Source organism: Drosophila pseudoobscura, chromosome X (assembly GCF_009870125.1).
Source record: "Drosophila pseudoobscura strain MV-25-SWS-2005 chromosome X, UCI_Dpse_MV25, whole genome shotgun sequence".
Classification (NCBI taxonomy): domain Eukaryota; kingdom Metazoa; phylum Arthropoda; class Insecta; order Diptera; family Drosophilidae; genus Drosophila; species Drosophila pseudoobscura.
This window is the reverse complement of record NC_046683.1, coordinates 66,042,811-66,061,411: the sequence shown is the minus strand read 5'-3', so window position 1 is coordinate 66,061,411 and position 18,601 is coordinate 66,042,811. Positions and strand designations below refer to the sequence as shown.

The 18,601-nt window shown below is 47.6% G+C and overlaps 3 protein-coding genes across 13 annotated transcripts; 1 reads left to right on the top strand and 2 right to left on the bottom strand.

Annotated features, from left to right (window-relative positions):
* The first annotated feature begins 1,156 nt into the window (after window positions 1-1,156).
* Psa (puromycin-sensitive aminopeptidase) lies at window positions 1,157-5,953 on the top strand. 2 transcript variants are annotated; one of them, XM_015186961.2, is made up of 6 exons: window positions 1,157-1,258; window positions 1,558-2,180; window positions 2,947-3,763; window positions 3,825-5,149; window positions 5,215-5,337; window positions 5,400-5,953. In XM_015186961.2, the coding sequence occupies exons 2-6, from the start codon at window positions 2,031-2,033 to the stop codon at window positions 5,607-5,609; spliced, it is 2,625 nt and encodes an 874-aa protein (XP_015042447.1). In that variant the 5' UTR covers window positions 1,157-1,258; window positions 1,558-2,030; the 3' UTR covers window positions 5,610-5,953. The 2 variants fall into 2 exon arrangements, with proteins under 2 accessions (XP_015042447.1, XP_015042449.1); XM_015186963.2 differs by having other exon boundaries at window positions 1,157-1,363.
* A 586-nt stretch (window positions 5,954-6,539) lies between these two features.
* Iml1 (GATOR complex protein Iml1) lies at window positions 6,540-18,419 on the bottom strand. Of its 10 annotated transcripts, none has more exons than XM_015186967.2 (21): window positions 18,197-18,408; window positions 17,815-18,122; window positions 16,668-17,749; window positions 16,432-16,603; window positions 15,945-16,368; window positions 15,736-15,867; window positions 13,343-13,492; window positions 11,401-11,833; window positions 11,162-11,336; window positions 10,899-11,090; window positions 10,429-10,503; window positions 10,030-10,094; window positions 9,110-9,217; window positions 8,831-9,037; window positions 8,018-8,115; window positions 7,784-7,951; window positions 7,561-7,721; window positions 7,328-7,490; window positions 7,154-7,266; window positions 7,035-7,090; window positions 6,540-6,971 (listed from the first exon to the last, which is right to left on the bottom strand). In XM_015186967.2, exons 1-21 carry the CDS (start codon window positions 18,246-18,248, stop codon window positions 6,617-6,619), a joined length of 4,689 nt encoding a protein of 1,562 aa, XP_015042453.2. In that variant the 5' UTR covers window positions 18,249-18,408; the 3' UTR covers window positions 6,540-6,616. The 10 variants fall into 10 exon arrangements, with proteins under 10 accessions (XP_015042453.2, XP_015042456.2, XP_033238083.1 ...); XM_015186970.2 differs by lacking the exon at window positions 10,030-10,094 and adding an exon at window positions 9,496-9,557; XM_033382192.1 differs by lacking the exon at window positions 10,030-10,094 and adding an exon at window positions 9,496-9,554.
* Ir62a (Ionotropic receptor 62a) lies at window positions 13,499-15,729 on the bottom strand. Its single transcript, XM_015186972.2, has one exon. The coding sequence runs from the start codon at window positions 15,621-15,623 to the stop codon at window positions 13,809-13,811; it is 1,815 nt and encodes a 604-aa protein (XP_015042458.2). The 5' UTR covers window positions 15,624-15,729; the 3' UTR covers window positions 13,499-13,808.
* Window positions 18,420-18,601: the final 182 nt, after the last annotated feature.

The window sequence follows — 18,601 nt, the reverse complement described above, 5'->3', positions numbered from 1 at the left end:
AGATAAAAAGTACCGTTAAAAGTTCTAAAAGTTTTAAAAACTTCTTCACTTAATTGGTGTGGTTGTTATTAACAGACAACAAATATTTAAATGCTGTAAAAGCTCTTAGTTTTTTTTGCTAATGTGAATAATATAATAAGTGTCTCAAGACACTCTTACGTGTTAGATGGTTAATGAAATCAAATTTGTAACATAACCTACTGCACGAAAATTAGATTTCAAAAATATATCGATAAGTTTTCAAGTGATAAGTGAACAAGGATGCTTTTCTCTGCTATTGTGTCAAATTCAGTGTCAAACTGGTTAGCGTTCTCAAATCAACAAAAAAATTGAGTCATTTATAACATTCGGAACGTTTTCGCTACGAGCAAAATTCTTTGTTTTGTTTTATTTGAAAATATCGTGGAAGGAAACCTATTACGACAGTGCTGGTAAGTGTCGTCGTATACACCAAAATATCTGATTCTGCAGTTTCTCGTTGCTTTATTAATTCGCGTAACTTAAAACTCAAAGTGCAATGTACAAGAATGCACTTAGGGGAGGTATTCGTACGGCCAAACAAGCCTGGAGGCTAAAAAATGGTGATTACACAAGTTTGCATATAACATTTAGCCGGCCAAACAGCTGGTGGCTGCTTTCCCATTCCCAAAACGTTCCACTTAAAAGTGGGACACTTTAAGCGTGTGTGTGCGTGGTGTTGTTCGATAATAAATTTATTCATCAATAAAACTATGTTGGCAGGGCTGAGAGTTCTATCTAGCTAGCAATATTGGACGGAATATCAAAAACGAGGAATATTTATGATGGAACTTGAATAATTCGTCAGTATATTTACGGTATATTTTGAAAATGAGACGGTATATTTCTGAGGGGGCTCAAAATGCGACGAAAAAATGAGTGTTAATTCTGAAAGGGGTATGGATAACAGGCAAAAACCGCCAAGGCAATTTTAAATGTTCGTACGAACCTCACCTCGCGAGTGAGCACAACATACCTTGACAAAATCGGCTTTTCGTCTTCAAGGTATATTGGGAAAAGGGGGTGGATTTCACCTTGCATGCGTTGCATTTTCTGGCGGTGCTGCTTGTTCTCCATACCCTCTTTTTCCTCCCATTGTGTAGCAAATGTGTAGTAATTGTGTAGAGTTATTATTAATTTTTGCTCAGAATTGGACTACAAAGAGTAAAAACGAAAACGACCGCGGAAAACGAAACAACAAAAGGCGGTTTTTCCTCCATTCAACTTTATCAAATCAAATGTACGAAAAGTGCAATAAGTGCAACACTAATCTTTCCAGAAATTGGCAAACTCAACTTGGAATTAGCCAAGGCGAACACTGATTTCGAGCAACACTTGTGCGAAGGTGAGAGAGCGAGCTGAGAGAGTAGATCCCGCTCTTCCTTACCTGCCCTCCGGCCACCTTCCAGAGCTAATCAAATAACAAGACGTGAAGAAACGCTTATCAATAATTTGTGTGTGGTGTTTGCCGTGCCGCCCCCGTTTGCCGCTGATAATACTAACCAGAACCAATTGCCCTGCCTTTTTCTGCTATTCCAGCTACCAGACCCATCCAAAGCTGTTACCCCGCAACCGAAACCCAGCCACAGTTACTAAACACCAGCGAGAATAACAGCAGAAAGTCCACCCGCAGCCAGAACACTTCCCCTTCCATATTCAACAACCAGAAAAACTGCAACGTTGCTAACCATTATCGGCTGTTTGCTAACGTCTCTCCCTCAACACTCGATAAGCATTCTAACGCCCATCTCCGCCGAATAGAGACTGCCCATCTGAACGAGCTACTTTCGTCGAAGCAGTTCGTCAAAGTTCAGAAGCAATTCTATCGCGACTACTCATCCGTCTCCCTGGGAGCTCCCCTGAAAAGCTCAGACGCACCGCTGCTCGGTGACTTGTGCAATCAGTATCGGGCCATCTTAGCGTACACATCGGCGGACGTGGTGCCAGGACAGAAACAAGGCCAACCACAGCATCAGCAGATTCGAGGGGCGCACAAGCAACAGGAGACTCGAATGCAGCAACAGGAGGAGGTCGGCGGCATGGCGCAAAAGCTGGAGTTCAAACGGCTGCCCACGAATGTGGTGCCAAAGCATTACGAGTTGCTGCTGCAGCCCGATCTGGAGGCTTTCACCTTTAAGGGCAAGACAATAGTGCAAGTCCAAGTGAGTAAAGAGTCTCGTTATCTCTCTTGTCTTCCTCCTCTCTCTCTCTCTGTCTCTCTCGTGTCTTTCTTCGCTTTCACTTTCACATTCTCCTTGTTTTGTTGTTTGGCATTTCTCTTTATGCTGCAATTTGCATACACCACGAGGAAACGGTTTCTTTGTTGCTGGGAATGCGCAGAATGACGGGGCATAACTGTAAATCAACGCCAAATATGGACATATGTATGTGTCCGTGGCCTAGTCGCACTTTTGATACTCTCTTTATTGTGAGAGAGAGAGAGAGGGAAAGAAAGATAAATCAATGATGGCAGGATTCATGGCAATTATTCATAAAATACCAATCACTAATGGGGATATTGTATTGATTGGAATAATTATAGTACCGTACCTTCATATTTCATTGGAATTCTCTAATGCGAACAACAAAATTACCCTTCCTTATTCCTCATCAGAAAGTAGCTCCACAGGTAGTGCCGTTTTGGTCGTTTTGTTCTATTTTTTTTTGGTGTGTTTTGTTTTGGGAGTGTATAAATTTGGCAAAAACGAGTTTCGGGGATTGAACGAGAGGAGGCTGGGGGGAGGAGGTTGTTGATTGCGACGGCTTAAGCCGGAAACTCGAAAATAAAGGCAACAGAGGCAATTTCTATGACCTTGGAATAACTGTTTATGGCCGTTGTTCTACCATCTCCCGGCTAACTGTTTCTGTTCTAACGGGTTATTGACTCATTTCTTTTGCCGTTTTACCGTTTGCCCGTACCGGTTTCAGGTTAAGAAGCCGACCAAACAGATCGTCCTCAATGCCCTGGACATAATCATCGAAGAGGCGCAGCTGGAGTTCGAGTGCACCAAGATGAAAGCAGACCGCATCGTCTACTCCACGGACGCAGAGACGGCGACGCTGGAGTTCGAGAAGGTTATTCCCGCGGAAACGGCCGGCGTACTGCAAATGTCCTTTACGGGGGAGTTGAACGACAAAATGAAGGGCTTCTATCGCAGCAAATACTTTAGCGCCAGCGGGGAGGAGCGCTATGCGGGCGTCACCCAGTTCGAAGCCACAGATGCGCGTCGCTGCTTCCCCTGCTGGGACGAGCCCGCCATCAAGGCCACCTTCGACATCACCCTGGTGGTGCCCAAGAATCGGGTGGCCCTGTCCAATATGCCCGTCAAGAAGGAGGACGACCTGGAAGGCGGCCTGCGCCGCGTGCGCTTCGATCGTACACCCATCATGTCCACCTACCTGGTGGCCTGCGTCGTCGGCGAATATGACTTTGTGGAGGGAAAATCGGAGGACGGCATCATCGTGCGCGTCTTCACTCCCGTGGGCAAACGGGAGCAGGGCCAATTCGCCCTGGATGTGGCCACCAAGGTGCTGCCTTTTTACAAGGACTACTTCAACATTGCCTATCCACTGCCCAAAATGGATCTCATTGCAATTTCGGACTTCTCGGCCGGTGCCATGGAGAACTGGGGATTGGTAACCTACCGCGAGACCTTTGTTCTCGTTGATCCCAAGAACACATCGCTTATGCGCAAGCAGTCCATTGCCCTCACCGTTGGCCATGAGATTGCACATCAGTGGTTCGGTAAGGGCCTCATTTGTCCCCATATTCTCGTACTTTAGTAATCTTTTGTATTCTCTTTCAGGCAACCTGGTTACCATGGAATGGTGGACACATCTGTGGCTCAACGAGGGCTATGCCTCCTTCGTGGAGTTCCTTTGCGTGCACCATCTGTTCCCCGAGTACGACATTTGGACGCAGTTCGTCACGGACATGTACACGCGTGCCCTGGAGCTGGATTCGCTGAAGAACTCTCATCCCATCGAAGTGCCTGTCGGCCATCCGTCGGAAATTGATGAGATATTCGATGAGATTAGCTACAACAAGGGCGCCTCGGTGATTCGCATGCTCCACGACTACATTGGCGAAGATGACTTCCGCAAGGGTATGAATATCTACCTGACGCGCCATCAGTACGGCAATACCAGCACCGAGGATCTGTGGACGGCACTGCAGGAGGCTAGCTCCAAGAATGTGGCCGAGGTCATGTCCTCGTGGACACAGTACAAGGGATTTCCTGTGGTGAGCGTTGAGTCCGAGCAGAAAGGGAAGACACAGCGCATTTTGCGCCTTAGCCAAAGGAAATTCACGGCCGATGGCTCCCAGGCCGATGGGGATTGCCTGTGGGTGGTACCCATTTCGGTGTCCACCTCTCGCGATCCCACTGCGATAGCCAAGACTTTCCTGCTGGACAAACCATCCATGGAGGTGGTCCTCGATGGCGTTACCGACAGCGACTGGATCAAAATCAATCCCGGCACCGTGGGCTACTACCGCACGCGCTACTCAAAGGAAATGCTGGAGCAGCTGATGCCAGCGGTGAAAAATATGGAGCTTCCTCCTTTGGATCGGTTGGGCCTGATCGATGATATGTTCGCCATGGTGCAGGCGGGTCATGCCAGCACTGCCGACGTCCTGGCCCTCGTGGATGGCTACAGAAATGAGACAAACTACACTGTGTGGACAGCCATCACCAATTCGCTGACCAATCTGCACGTTCTGATATCCCACACGGATCTCATGGAGGACTTTCATCGCTTTGGACGAAACCTCTATGAGCCAGTGGCCCAGCGTCTTGGCTGGGAGCCACGCGAAGGCGAGAACCATTTGGATACGCTGCTGCGCAGCCTCGTCCTCACACGTCTTGTGTCCTTCCGCAGCAACGATGTCATCGAGGTGGCCCGACAGCGCTTCCGTAGTCATATAAACGGCACCCAACCGCTGCCCGCCGATCTGCGCACCACCTGCTACAAGGCGGCGCTGCAGGACGGCAATGAGCAGATTTTCGAAGAGATGCTCGCCCTGTACCGCACCACCGATCTGCATGAGGAGCAGGACCGCATCTCACGGGCCCTCGGCTGTAGTACCGATGCGAAGCTGCTGCGTCGCGTCATTGATTTCGCCATGTCGGTAAGTGTGCAAGTGTCACAAAATAATCGTGGTTCCCTGAGTATCATCCTTCATCTCCTCCTTAGGGTGAAGTGCGCGCCCAGGACTCTGTCTTTGTGATAGTTGCCGTTGCCATCAATCCCAAGGGCCGTGACATGGCCTGGGAGTTCTTCAAGAGCAGCAACAAGCAGCTCCTCGAACGCTATCAGGTAAATCTTACAGTCCGTCTTTGTTTCCAAATGGGATCTTCATTCCCTTATTCCCTTTTAAGGGCGGCTTCCTGCTCACGCGACTGATAAAGTACCTCATCGAGAACTATGCCTCCGAGGAGAAGGCCAAAGAAGTGGAGGAATTCTTCAGGGTAACGCAGATACCCGGCTGCGAGCGCACTGTGTCTCAGGCCGTAGAGACAATACGCCTGAATGCAGCCTGGCTGGAGCGCGATCGCGAGAAGCTATCCACTTACCTGAAGAGCGTCTAGACATGGTCTCGCCCTCGAGCATACCAAAGCATTTAACAAACGAATCACAAAAGAGTAACCCCCCAACAGCAAACACACAATTTGGCAGCAGCAATAGCAGCAGCAGAATAACCCAGAGCAAACCACAGCACCAAGTTCAGCAGCAACCGCAACACCACCGTCGCATCGCTATCTGGCCACAACCGTCACAAACTACACACATCTCCCATTTACACATGAGAACCACATAGTCTTTATGCAAGAATACAACCACAGACTCCACTCCACTCCCCAACTCAAACCCACAACAAAAATGGAGCATTAAAGGCTTAAGCTTATGGAGTGTATCTCGTCGTATCACGTAACCTTCCCCTGGAAGTTTTATCATCTTCCAATTGAAACGAATATGTCGTCGGGCTTGTCAAGTTGATCGAGACATGCGTAGTCATCATTTCAACAGATCATCACAAACATTTTCTGCCCCAGACAAGAAAGCCGCTGTTACACTGTTAGCCATGTCTCTTTTCAGAGAATTTTTGTGAGAATCTCCGTTGGTATGGTAAGTCGATATCTCGCGGCCAACATGACGAGATCGACGATACATTCGTACCAGTTGGAGGATGCCAAAACTTGTGTTGAGTTTATTACTATAAATAAATGCAATTTCTAGGAAACGTTAAAGAAAACGTTAAACAAAAATCCAAAAAGGGAATATTTTGCTGGCAAAATTCGGTTCTAGTTGAGAATTTGTAGTATTCTGAGCTGTAATGTCGACCTATCCTTCTAATCATCGAGAGAGAGCGGTGAGATCAAAATGTTGCTGTACAAATTACAATATTTATACATTCTTTTGGAGAAAACCATCCACAAAATCCCCAAATTACGAATTCCGACAGACCTATTCGTTCTCTGGGTAGGGTCCCATAGAAACCTTCTCCGTAGACAAAACAATTTTGTATCAAAATTCAACATTCTTTTATAAATAAGGATAAACTTTTTGTACATGCAGGATACCGCGAGGGAGGATTCTATTTAATCTTCATCTCATCGTTGTTATTGTTGTTGTTGTTGTTGTTGAATTCCAATGTCTGATTCTTGCGCTTCAGTTCCTGGCAGTGCGACCAAAAGGTGACCAACCGCTGGTCACTGTTCGAGCAGAACTCGCGGAAGTCCTTAAGCATTTTCAGCTGAAAGAGCTCCCCATCGGCCGAGTTGCTGATCGTTTGGGCCTTCCACTTTTTGTTGGGTATCATATGGTTCCAGGACCACAAGAAGCCCACCTTTTTTGGCACATTCGTGTTGTTCGTGTGGCCATAGACGCAACGCGTGACATTTGCCTCCTGAAGGGTGGGCGACTCCACCTGGTAGTTGTTGGTGGCACAACTGCAAAAGAGATATAAATAAAAGATTAAGGGGTATTCATAGGAGATCGAATTAATTTCCTACCGAATCAAGGCAAACATGTTGCCTGTACAGTGAACATACTGGTATTCCTTGGGCAGCTGAAAAGAAATTGTTTAAATTACACATCGCTTTCACAGGTTTTGATGATTTGATTCACTTACGTCCTTGCCAATGCTATACTTCTTCTCCAGCACACAGGGCAGAAATCCAAACTTGGCCAAGATGGCTTCTTGAAGGAACAGCATGCGATCGGATCTGCTTTCCTCGGGGAATTCTGCGGAAAAACATTTCATGACGATATCATGATTTCAATAAATCTATATCCTCCTGCATACCATCGAAAAGAACCGCTCCGTTGGGCAGGAATGTCACACAGAGTGGAATGAATATGGGTCCCCTCAATGGGTCCGACTTCTTAGTGAATGGTTCGGCCATAGGATCCGCGGGCACCGAAACCAAAAAGTTGAACTGATTTGCCTTACGCATCCACCCACCAATCTGTGAAAATCGGTAAAGATAGGGTTACTGATCGAACGATGGATGCCATTTAAAGTATCAGCGTACTCACCAAATCGGATACAATCGGACCCGACGAGGTCACCCACTCGACTACAATCTCGAAGGCAAAGCCCGGCTGCAGCACAGTGTGATGCTTCACGTGTCCCCATTCCATGCGATCGCTCTTCTGGTTCACATCGATCTCTAAATGCGACTGGCGATAGACGCGCTCTATAAAATATCATTAAAGCTAGGACTAAAGCAGTAAGAGATTATATATGTATGAAACCTACTATTACTGCAATAATCCGTCCAGGACTGCGGTGCTGGCGAGTCCCTTAGGAAATTGGGGACTGGTGTGATCACTGGCTCGTCGTGCCACAGGAAGCTGCAGCCCTGGAATTCGATCTCCAGCCATTCATTTACAAAGGCACAGTAATCGTTCAATGGCGGGGCATAATCTGTTCGTGGTAGGAATATTATTATTAAAACAGATTTCCTAGCCGGAACTCAAATATCCGACCTACCTTTGGCATTCTTATCCTGCTGCACCACATAGTAAAACACGAATCCTGCCACCACAGGCTTGGTCCAGTCCCCAGAAGCATGACAGATCATGCGTTCCCTTCAAGAAAGCATTTTATGAATTGAAAATTGAAAACGAGCGGCTACGTTGTTAGCCGCGGCTCGACTTTTATACCCGGTACTCAGTGAGTATATTGCTCGAACTTTACATTCAAGAGGATAAAAAAACATAAAGGAACCACGACCACTTCTGTTCTTGCACTTGGCTTATCCATCCAATGATCTATTTGTATTCGAATTTTAAAATATTCATTTATCTGTTGCCATTTTCCACTATATCTGTCTCTGTCTCTTTCATTTCTCACACCAACACCAGCCGTTAGGCTCCCCCTCCCCCTCCCCTCCATAGAGGGAGCGAAAGAGACAGAGCCTGAGTAATGCAAATGGATTTCTTCATTCTGGTTATAGTAATAATCCGATCTGATCCAGATTCGGGGGTCTAGTAGATACGTGATCATTCTTTACGATTCTCTACAATTTTGTATACCACAGATTTTCTCCAGGAGTCTGGATACAAAATTTGGTAGCCTTTAGCACTTATAGTCTCTGAGATCTAGGCGCTCATCAAGACGGACAGACAGACATGGCTATATCAAATCGCCTATTGATTGGCTGATCAAGAATATATATGCTTAATGGTGTCGGAAACGCTTCCTTCTGGGTGTACACACATTCACTTGCACCACAAAACTAATATATCCTTTAACTCTTCGAGGAGCGTGTATAAAAACGTGTTATCTATAATGAAAACCCACTTGCGCATGGCTTCCAAGAGTTCCAAAGGGTGTCTTCCATTATTGAGGCGTGTCTTCAGCCACATCAAGGCATCGTAGGACAGAAAAGTGCAGGAGGGCAGCGATTGAGTTTGAGAGAAGTAGCCAACACCATTCACAGGATGCTTCATGGCATCAAAGATCTCCAAGAGTGTGGCATTCGGACTGAACTTGATGTCCACGGGGAAGCTATCAAAGCACCACAGATCAGAGAGATTAGCAATGGAAGGGATCAGTCGAAAGTCAGACTGTGGCACTCACCCATCATCCTGATCATCTCTGGCGGCCAGTCCAGCGGCAGCGGCTGCATCCGTGGCAGGAAAGATACGCGATATCCGGCCATTGTCGAGCTTTGGACGTGCATTTATGCTATCAAATAAGAGAACAAAGATGGATTCAGAAGATCTGTGCGGGTTCGAGCCACTGTCCGAGGGATCTCTCTCCTCCTCCATGTTGGGGGGTCACATGTGTTTTTGTGTAGTGGTGTGTGTGGCTGGTGTTTGGTGGATTTGAGGACTCAGCATGCCAATTGCATTGTTGGTTATGGATTTCCGGGTGGTATGCGGAGGGGTAGGGGGCGTGGAGTGTTATGTTGCAACTACGAGTAATTCAAATGATGATTGGGGAGGGGTGGGTGTGGCACAAACCTTTGCTGCGGTGAATTTAATAGATTATGATGCTTTTCTGTGATTCTAGGAGTGTCATGCTGCTGGAAAGCCAAATACCAAATAATATTATATCAAAAATATACAGAATACAACAACGAAAAGTAAAAGTAAATTAAACAACAAAGAATATTCAAACAAACAGAAAACCTATGCACAGGTGGTACGGGGGGATGCACAAAACAACAGGACTACAATATAGATATATAGCTGGCCAACAAAATATACAATATACAAAAGGAGAACACCAATCTACATGTAGTACCAACGATTATAGACAGTGTTCTTTTGTGTCCTAGAACCTTTGGTAGTACTCGTACGCCTAGTGGTAGAAATAATAGCCACCGAATAGCCGAATCCCTCACAGCGTATCGTGCAATTTATGCAGAGTAATACAGAGTGCGTGTGTGTTTGAGTGTGTGCTTGTGTGTGTGTTTGTGTTTGTGTGTGTGTGTGCGTGTGTGTGAGGCAGAGAAAGGGAGTCCTTAGATATAATATTGGAATCGATATAAAAACCTGGGTCGCTTCTCCGGCAATCGATTGCTACCGACTCGCTCCCGGAACGGAGAGTTCATGAGTCCCTGCCATGACAGGCATGGATCGATTTGGGGATCGGGTCAAAGACACAAGAGAGACATTCATTGGAAAGAGATACAAAAACATTAGGTAAAGAGCAGTACAGTAGAGCTTATAGATAATTTGAATTTGAATTGGAATTTGAAATCAAAACGTGCGCATTGATTGAAAAAATTAGAAACGAATCTGAAATTGAAACAGAAAAGTACGCATTGCATAGCAACAGAACAGAACAGAACAATTAAGATATTTCGAAACTAAATACAAAATAACAAAAGCTTAAACATTAGATATTTTTTTGTTTGAGAATAATTTGAGTAGATTGATAAGATAGATAACCTGATTAGGCTGTGGCCTGGATATAATGCTCGTACTGTGGCGTCGCTTGGTTAGACTGTGGGCGGTGGGGCTGTCCTGTAAGAGTAAGTGATGCGAAATATGCTCGAATAACATCAAGGATAAGCATAGAATGGAACTGAGAGCGGGTATTCCTTCTTTCAAATTGTTTTTTCTCTGCTCCATTTGTTCCCTCAGTTCACGCTCAATCTCTAATCATCATGCTTATTGGCTGCAGGCGGGATGAACCGAACTGAACTGAAGGATCAATGGACCCATCTCTAGAAATGCTTATCGATTGACCGACATCACTAGCAGGTCGATTAGTCAATTAGAAGACACACTTGGCAGTTGGGCATTTGGGCAATTGGGCAGTTGGGGAAAAAAAACTAAGTAAAGTAACAGAACGGGTAACGCAACAGAGATTCACAGAGATGCAGAAAGCCCCAAAAGCGGAAACATTTTAATCTTACTCTAGCCTTGCGGACAAACTGTCGCTTCAGCTTGCTGACCGCCTCGATTAGCCGCACAAAGTCGTCAACCTGCTCGCTGGTATTGTCCACGGTGACATCGGGAAAGATATCACAGCGCTGGCAGCTGGCAATCTTGCTGACAATGTTCTCACGGGGCAGCAGGTACATGCGATAACGCCAGTATTTCAGACTCTGTGGGATATATGCATACAGCCAGAAGATGAATCTACCACATTAAAAATATTCAGTCATCTTGAGCACACCTCCATTAGTGGATAGTCCACATCGCCACGCGTGCAAATATAGAGATCCATGTGGTTCCAGTTGAAGTTCTCCAGTTTCTCCGTGGTAAAGTTCACTCCAGAGATCTCGTACGTCTCGTGCTGTGGTGCGTGGAATCGATACCGATAGTCCACATTGATGGGAGGATAGGGGTGCCTGAAAGTATAGAATTTCTATGGGATTACTATGGCCAAAATATCCTGCAGCATCTTCCACTCACCTGGGTCTGTAGCCCGTCACTGTAATGACAGAGCCACTTAGCGAGATCTTGTGGAAGATCCTGCCGATTGACAGCAGGTACTCCTTGTTGCTCTCACTGGGCTTTACCGGCAGCACTGCAGAGGTGGCCGAAGCGGCAGTTGGCCCACCGACGGAGCATGCCCCGCCAGAGCCACACACCGATGGCCTCTCCTCCCCGACAATCAACTGGAAGCCTTGGGCCAGCCGCTGGGACACAATCTCCTTGCACACCTCTTCGGTGGACAGCGGCTTGCGGTAGATGGCCCTGCTCTGGGCGTAATCGTGGTTCACATCATCAGGCAGCAGCGTGTAGTCGGAGATCACATAGTCGTTGTGCAGCGACCGCTTGTCGGGGAAGTAGTCCGTGGTTATGGGCAGGCAGGCGGGGATCGTGAGCGATTTCCAGTCAACGCCTGCAAGCGGAGCCGCCGAAAGATTAGCGATTGTCCACAACGAGCGTTGCGGGTGTGAGAGGTGTCAAGGAGTACGCAAATAGAGAAAGCCAACGCCGCGATACAAAAGTAAACCAAAAATAATACATCGCTTAAGCTAGAAAGTAGAGAGCGAGAGCGAGAGCAGGAGCGAGAGAGAGAGAGAGACCAAGGTGCTCCCGCAGCTACGGTAATCAAAATCAAAGGAGGGTGGGGTGGAGTGGTTTGGGTTGGGTTGGGTTGGGTGGGGGATCCCATGGAACAGGATGTGGAGCTGTGGGCTGATCCGCCACCAACGGATGGGTTAGGCGTGTGTGGTACGTGCATGTGCATAAGAGATACAAGGTACAAGTGGGCAAGAGCGAGGGCGAGGGCGAGAGCGTGCGGGGCATGCTACACTATTTTAAACTACAGAAACAGCGACAACGGGCTGTTCCGCTGTTCGCTATTCGCTATTCGAAAACAAAAACCACCTCCCTTTGGGTGCGTGCATGTGGTGTGTGACTTGTGGTTTTGTTTTTGTGGTTGTTTGTGGATAAGTGCGGTGGGTCTACGATTTAGGCTACAATTAATTTGTGGATGAGTACTACATGCATACGGCGTAGGAGTAGGTGCTGGCGCGCGCTGGGTTAAGCGGGGGGTGAGGTGCAAAGCAAAGGTAGTCGTAGTCGCAGTCTACAGGCGGCATATCCTTCATATCCTTCCCCCGGGCAGGCATGTTTGCTCATCATTTGGTTCTAGATTAACATCTCTCCATCAGACAGTATAACAAATAGCTAAACAATTATAAAGATTTCAAAACTTCAGGACCCTCCCAGAGTTTTCCTATAATTTCAACACAATTTCTTGCTGTGTGAAAAGTATCTTTATCGAAAATTTAAGAGGTTAGCCGGCAATAAGCGAATTAGCTATCATTTAACTACAAGCTCATTCGCGAACAACTATTCTGCTTAATGATTTTCCCCATTTAAAAGTAAACTGCTGTACCTAATTTATCGCTAAAGCTAGGCTCTGTAAAACCTATAAAACTGTTCTAAAACTGCTTGAAAATATTATATATAACTTACTAACAGGACTCATATGTATTTGGCAAGCAAAAGGCTCTGATAAAACGGACAGTCCTTATGACATTACAAGGATTGTCATGGATTTTGGAACCACACAGAGAACACATATCGGGGTGCGGTTTCACCGAAAGAGCTCCCCCATTCTCTTCGTTAGACTACAGTCAGTCTTTGATGGGATGGGACACTACTGAATAAAATAGTTCTACAAAATTTATATTCTACAGATACAAAATATACAAATACAATGCAGTTTCAAGGCGGATCTAAGGTCTACTGTGCTTCCAAAAGCTATATCTAAAATGTGTGGTGTGTGCGTTTGTGTGTGTGTGTGTGTGTGTGTGTGTGTGTGTGTGTGGATGCTTTGCTAAATGCTTTTTGTACACAAAAAAAGTACGATTACTTGTGAAATATTTGTATTCCAAACCTATGATGATTTTTCCTTTGCCAACAACCTCGGCCTCGGTTGCTGACGCCGCCGCCACCGCCGGCTCGAGCGGGGAGTCGCCTCCAAAGTGATGCTCGGTCTCGACAATGGGCCGCAAATGTTTGCCCGCCGCCGCAGGATTCGCAATAACTAAACGAACGATCGATGTGGGTGGGTGGGGGTTTTTTTAATTGCAATTTTCATTTTGTTAGATCCAATTGGAGTTCGTTGATCGATTGATTGGTCGATCGCGGTGGATGGCGGTGGGAATATGGCGAATTATACATAAAGTTAATTAAAAATTCAGTTTCCGATCGATTTTGCTCGCGCAGTTAGGAATGGGCTACGTAAAATGCATTAGTTCGTTTCCGATTTGAATAAAATACATATATAAAATCCATATATATATATGGAGTGGTTATGGCTTCAAGGGTTCAAGGGTTCAGTGGTTCAAGGGTTGGTGCGGTTAGTGGGAGCTACTGTTTCTACTACTCCTTCGAGCACAGGAAGGCGGTCGAATCTCAACCAGAAAGACCACAAGGCTGACCAAAAGGCCGCACATAAACAAACTAAAGGCTGGGGCCAGCAGATTGAAGGCCAACGGACGAATATCGTCCAGGAACTCCTCGGCGCTGGTGAATTCCTGAATGTAGCCGCCGAGGCGTGCACTCTGATAGCTCTCTTTCATCCACACAAGCAGCAGGCCCGCCTCCTGCACATGCAGTGCAAAACGATGCAGTGGATCCTTGAAATGGGAGTCGATGCGCAGCTGGAACTGAGCCGCAAAGGTCCCATGGCACAGCGACGAAAAATAGAAGCGCTTGGTCTTCAGGTAGCGCTGCTGGACGCTGTAGAAAAACCAGCGAAAGCTGCTAATCGGATAGATGTAGCCCGTATCCATGTTAATGCGACGCGTCGCGAAGGTCTGGGCATCCGTTACGCTGAACATCCGCCGGAACTCCTCCGCATGGCCAAAGGTGCCCACAATGAGTTCCACATCCAAGGGTAGTGCGAGAATGGGGAATGGCAGCCGGAGAATCTCGTCCAAGCTGCTGGGCAACTTATGGCTGAGCGTCACCGTCAGGAAAGATGTCAGCTTCGTGGAATACAACTGGTAGATCAAACAGACCCCAAAGAGCACCAGGTAGCAGGTCACAGTGTTGAGTACACTATGGTGGTGCGATCTACTGAGGCGCCAGCCGGGGACTCCGATTAACGCCCACAACTGGGAGTCCGGCACGAGCCAACGGACGCCGAAAAAGTGCAGCACGAGCAGGATCAGCAGGACACTCAGCCACACGGACCATTGAAAGGGCAGCAAGACGTACAGAGTCCGAGAGATCTGGTTGTCCAGGGGTATCATAAAACAACGACTCGCCAGCCGTACTGGATAGGAGTAATCTACCTCTGTGGATGCCTGCAGCGTGTCGCACAAATGGGGACTCAGCTCCATGCGATTGCTGGCTATCAAGTCGATAATGGCAGGCATATTTAGCCACCGCGACCCATTCACCAACAAGGGATGCACCTTCAGGGTGACATTCAGTTTGGCCATCAGCTCATTAATAATTTTTCCACCCGCTCCGTCCAACCGCAGCTGTTGGTTGCGCGGATCTCGCGACCAGAAGCTGTTCGGAATATCCAGCTGCACGGCCAGATGTAGCTCGTAGCCGTTGAAGTTCTTGCGATTGGGTTTGGGAAAGATCTCCTCCAGATCGTACGAGGAGACTTCTTTCATGCGTTTTATTTTCATCTTGGGATAGGGATCCATCTGGTAAGCCCATCGCTGTGCCGTAACCACCAGAGCGGAGCGAAATTGCAACTGCCAGAGCAGCTTGAAGAACTCCCCCAAAACGGGAAGCGATTCGTGCTCCTTCAGCAGAAACAACGTCTTGCTGTAGCGGCGACCTCGAGCTCGTTTCGCCTGCAATTGGATCACTGGGTCCCTCGAGTGCCTGGCAAACACCACATACAGCGTATCCTCATCCTGGAGGGCACTGAAACACACATGGACGTCCACATCTGTGGCCGTCATTTGGGGCAGCAGTTGGAAGTGCATGCTAGCATTGGCTCTAAGCTGCTGATGAAGGCCATCCAGATAGTCGGGGCTGATGGAGTCTCTGCTATTGACAATGCTGATGGCTTGCAGGCGGTGCACGTCTCCAATCCGGTCCAAGAACAATGCAAGCTGCTCGGGCAGCGTAAAGTTTATCTCCTGCTCTCTGCTCTGATGCGGCAGAAACAGCAGAATCGCAATAAACTGGAGCCACATTACTCCCATTCGAGGCAAGAGTCAATCCCCAACTGAACTTAGACTGGGATACGCTCACCAGACAGTGGCTGTCTGTCCTTAAAGATATGATCTTTGAGCAATCAGTTCTGTGATTACTTACCCGTGGTAATTGCTGGCGTCCACTCCTGCTCGCCGGTGGCTCCCCAGAGATACGATTTGGCCTGCGTTGCCGTCAGATTTGGGACATTTGCAGGCAATGCATTCAGCAGAGAGTTCTGTCGCCTCTTGAAAACTGCAATTGGCGGAAAGATAGGGAATTGATTTTAGACGGAAATGGGAAAGGGGAATGAAATCTCTGAGCTCACTCACAGTCGATCTTTTCATCGCCCATCACAAAGCTGTGAGAGGACACCGATTTGCTTAGCATGGAGTGCGTGGATAGCTGGTCGTACTGCTCTTCCGGATCGCAGGAATACTCCGTCTCCGTCTCGTTGTTATTGGTGGTGCTGCTCTGGCTATTGTTGGGTATCTGCTGCAGCGGACGCTGTCCCGCTGGTATGGTTTTTGCAGGCACTGCTTGGTAATGATGCTGCTGGATGAGCACACCCGTCGGTCCCTTGGGGAAAATGTGCGTCCAGCGGCGGCGATTCGATGTCAATTTGATCGTCACTTGAGAGGGATCAAAGGGATTGATCAGGGCACGTCCGGGACGCACAATTGGCGCAATGCTGACAATCGTTCGACGGGAGTTCTTCTCCGAAGCCAGGGATTCCGAGAGATTTGTGGTATCAGGCTGAGGGAGAGTTGAGTACAAGTTGGAGGACTTTATTGGGAGGAAATCTTTTGAGCGACATACCAGTGCCGCCAGCATGGCAGAGGTGCCATGATGTATATCCGGATCAGACATTTTGCGTCGCATGGCCGGAATCTGTGTGGGCGTGAGATTCTCCCAGTCGTTGTTACGATATGCATAGGTTTCCAGACTAGGTACCGATGTTTTCTTGGCCCTTACCACGCGCTGAAGGGAGCTGAAAGGAGAAGAGTATTTATCAGCGAGAGTGGGAGAGAGATTCAACTCAGTTGGAGGCTTACCAGGTGCTCTGTGCCGGCAATGGCTGAAAGATCTGCTCATCATACGCATCATAGTCGAAAAGAGAGTTGTGCTTGTACTCCGACTGCTTGCAGCTGAGGAAATTCCTCTCATTCTCCTCTCCTTCGTCCGCGTTGAGCGCTTGATCGGACACAAAAAGCGGCAGCTTGATGCGGGGTATGAAACTGGAGTACGCGATCTTCTTGTTTGTGGAATAGAAGCTCAGATTGATCCAATGCGGCAAGGAGTAATCATCGGCGGATGTCAGGGTGGTGTCTTTGTTGTGGAACTTTAACAGCGGCACTGCATGCAGCGGCTGCTCGCCAACGCAAACCAGATCGCTGCCCACGCCGTTGTCGATGATGCGCTGCTTGGTGATGTTTGTCAGCTCCCTGTCCACCGAGAAGACACCCACGCCGGGTGTAATCACCACCGAGAGCTGTCCGGTGCGATCGAATGTGCGATCCAGGTAATGCTTCTCGAATGTATTCAACGAAATGTTGAGAACCTCAAGGAAATTGCCCTGCGTGGCAGTGGAGTTTGTGGCCGGGGGGATCTTCATGTGCTGGCGCTCATGATAGCGCAGCACTGTCTCCTGGTAGGAGGTGAAAAGCTTCCGCAGCTGCCCCAACACCGTGCACCAGTCGTCGTTGCGCTCGTTTTGAATCGCCACGCGATAGAAATCCTCGTAGAAGCGACCCTTGTAGTCCAGCTGCAGGCAGTCGCGCATGTGCTCTGGGAACTCATCCAAACTCTTGGCTGCATAGAAGGTGCGCGAGAACAGGACGATGGTTACCTCATGGTTACAGCTCAGCTTTTTCCACTTTTGGAAGAGTTCGGTGAGAAACCCATTAACTGCCTTCTCAAAATACAAGTCGCCATGGATGTCAAAGTCCCACATTTCCGAGGACATCTGCAGGAAGAGGTACACCATGGAAGTGCTGCTGCGGAAGACGATCTTTGTGTCGTCGGTGATGACGCCGCTGGCCACGCGTTCGCCCTGGGACCACATTTCGTACACCTGGCAGCGTATCTGCATGTCGTTGTAGTCAATCTTCTTGTTCACATACACACAAGTGTCCGTCTGCAAGGGGAAAGGGAATCCTCAAGAATAGCATCCTCAAAGGATGTAGGCCTTGGCTTGCTTACCAAATACGTTTTCAGGCGCCACATCTCAGAGCGGCCCATATACTGATCCTTGAAGGTAATCTCTATGGAGTCGAGGGCTACATCGGCTGGATTCACTATCCGCATCACCACATTGGAGTACGGCCTCAACTTAAAGGCAACGGCAATGCCCGACTCGATGCTTATCACATCACGGCCACAGCTACCGCTGAACTCTGTGATCTGCAGTAGCAGATGCGTGCCGTTCTCGTCATCTGGGACATAAATCTCCACAACATCGCCTACATTTGCGTTGGGGTGGTCCTTCAAGTTCATCACGAGGTCCGCATCTGCACAAAAATATTCAACAGCAGTGAAATTTGCGCAATTTATGTGCTCACACTTTTCAAATGTGTTTGCTTACCGTACGACTTGTTGCAGCCACGAGTGTGTGTATTCAGCTTGTAGAGCTTCATATTTTTGATGCGCTGGCCGACGCAAACGCGATTAAAATGTTTAATTTACCGGCCAATTATGTTATTCGCATTCTGAAATCTTCTTTTTTCGTGTTTGTTTTGATGGTGCGCTCCTTCTCTGTTCTTTGGTGTTTTAGTGCTGTGCAACGTCGCAACAATCGCCGCCAAAAACTATTGAATTGAAATTTTAAATTAATTTAAACAATGCGGTATTTTGTTAAAAATACAAATTTTCGAACGTCCTTCAATACTATTGAACTTTTTCTTTCGGAAAGATTTGCGAAATCTCGCGCTCCATAATTTTGATGTCTTGGATGTTAGGTGCAGCTGCTTTTCGTTATGATAGGTGCTGA

Bases quoted from the DNA above. Each gene is read 5' to 3' on its own strand.
- Iml1 (XM_015186967.2), bottom strand. From the start codon at position 18,248: ATGAAGCTCTACAAGCTGAATACACACACTCGTGGCTGCAACAAGTCG. The intron at 16,369-16,431 runs GTATGTCGCTCA...ACTCTCCCTCAG, and splicing joins CTGCCATGCTGGCGGCACTG to CCTGATACCACAAATCTCTC. The intron at 11,834-13,342 runs GTTTGGAATACA...CTCCGCTTGCAG, and splicing joins CAAAGGAAAAATCATCATAG to GCGTTGACTGGAAATCGCTC.
- Psa (XM_015186961.2), top strand. From the start codon at position 2,031: ATGCAGCAACAGGAGGAGGTCGGCGGCATGGCGCAAAAGCTGGAGTTC. The intron at 3,764-3,824 runs GTAAGGGCCTCA...ATTCTCTTTCAG, and splicing joins GATTGCACATCAGTGGTTCG to GCAACCTGGTTACCATGGAA. The intron at 5,338-5,399 runs GTAAATCTTACA...TTCCCTTTTAAG, and splicing joins AGCTCCTCGAACGCTATCAG to GGCGGCTTCCTGCTCACGCG.
- Ir62a (XM_015186972.2), bottom strand. From the start codon at position 15,623: ATGGGAGTAATGTGGCTCCAGTTTATTGCGATTCTGCTGTTTCTGCCG.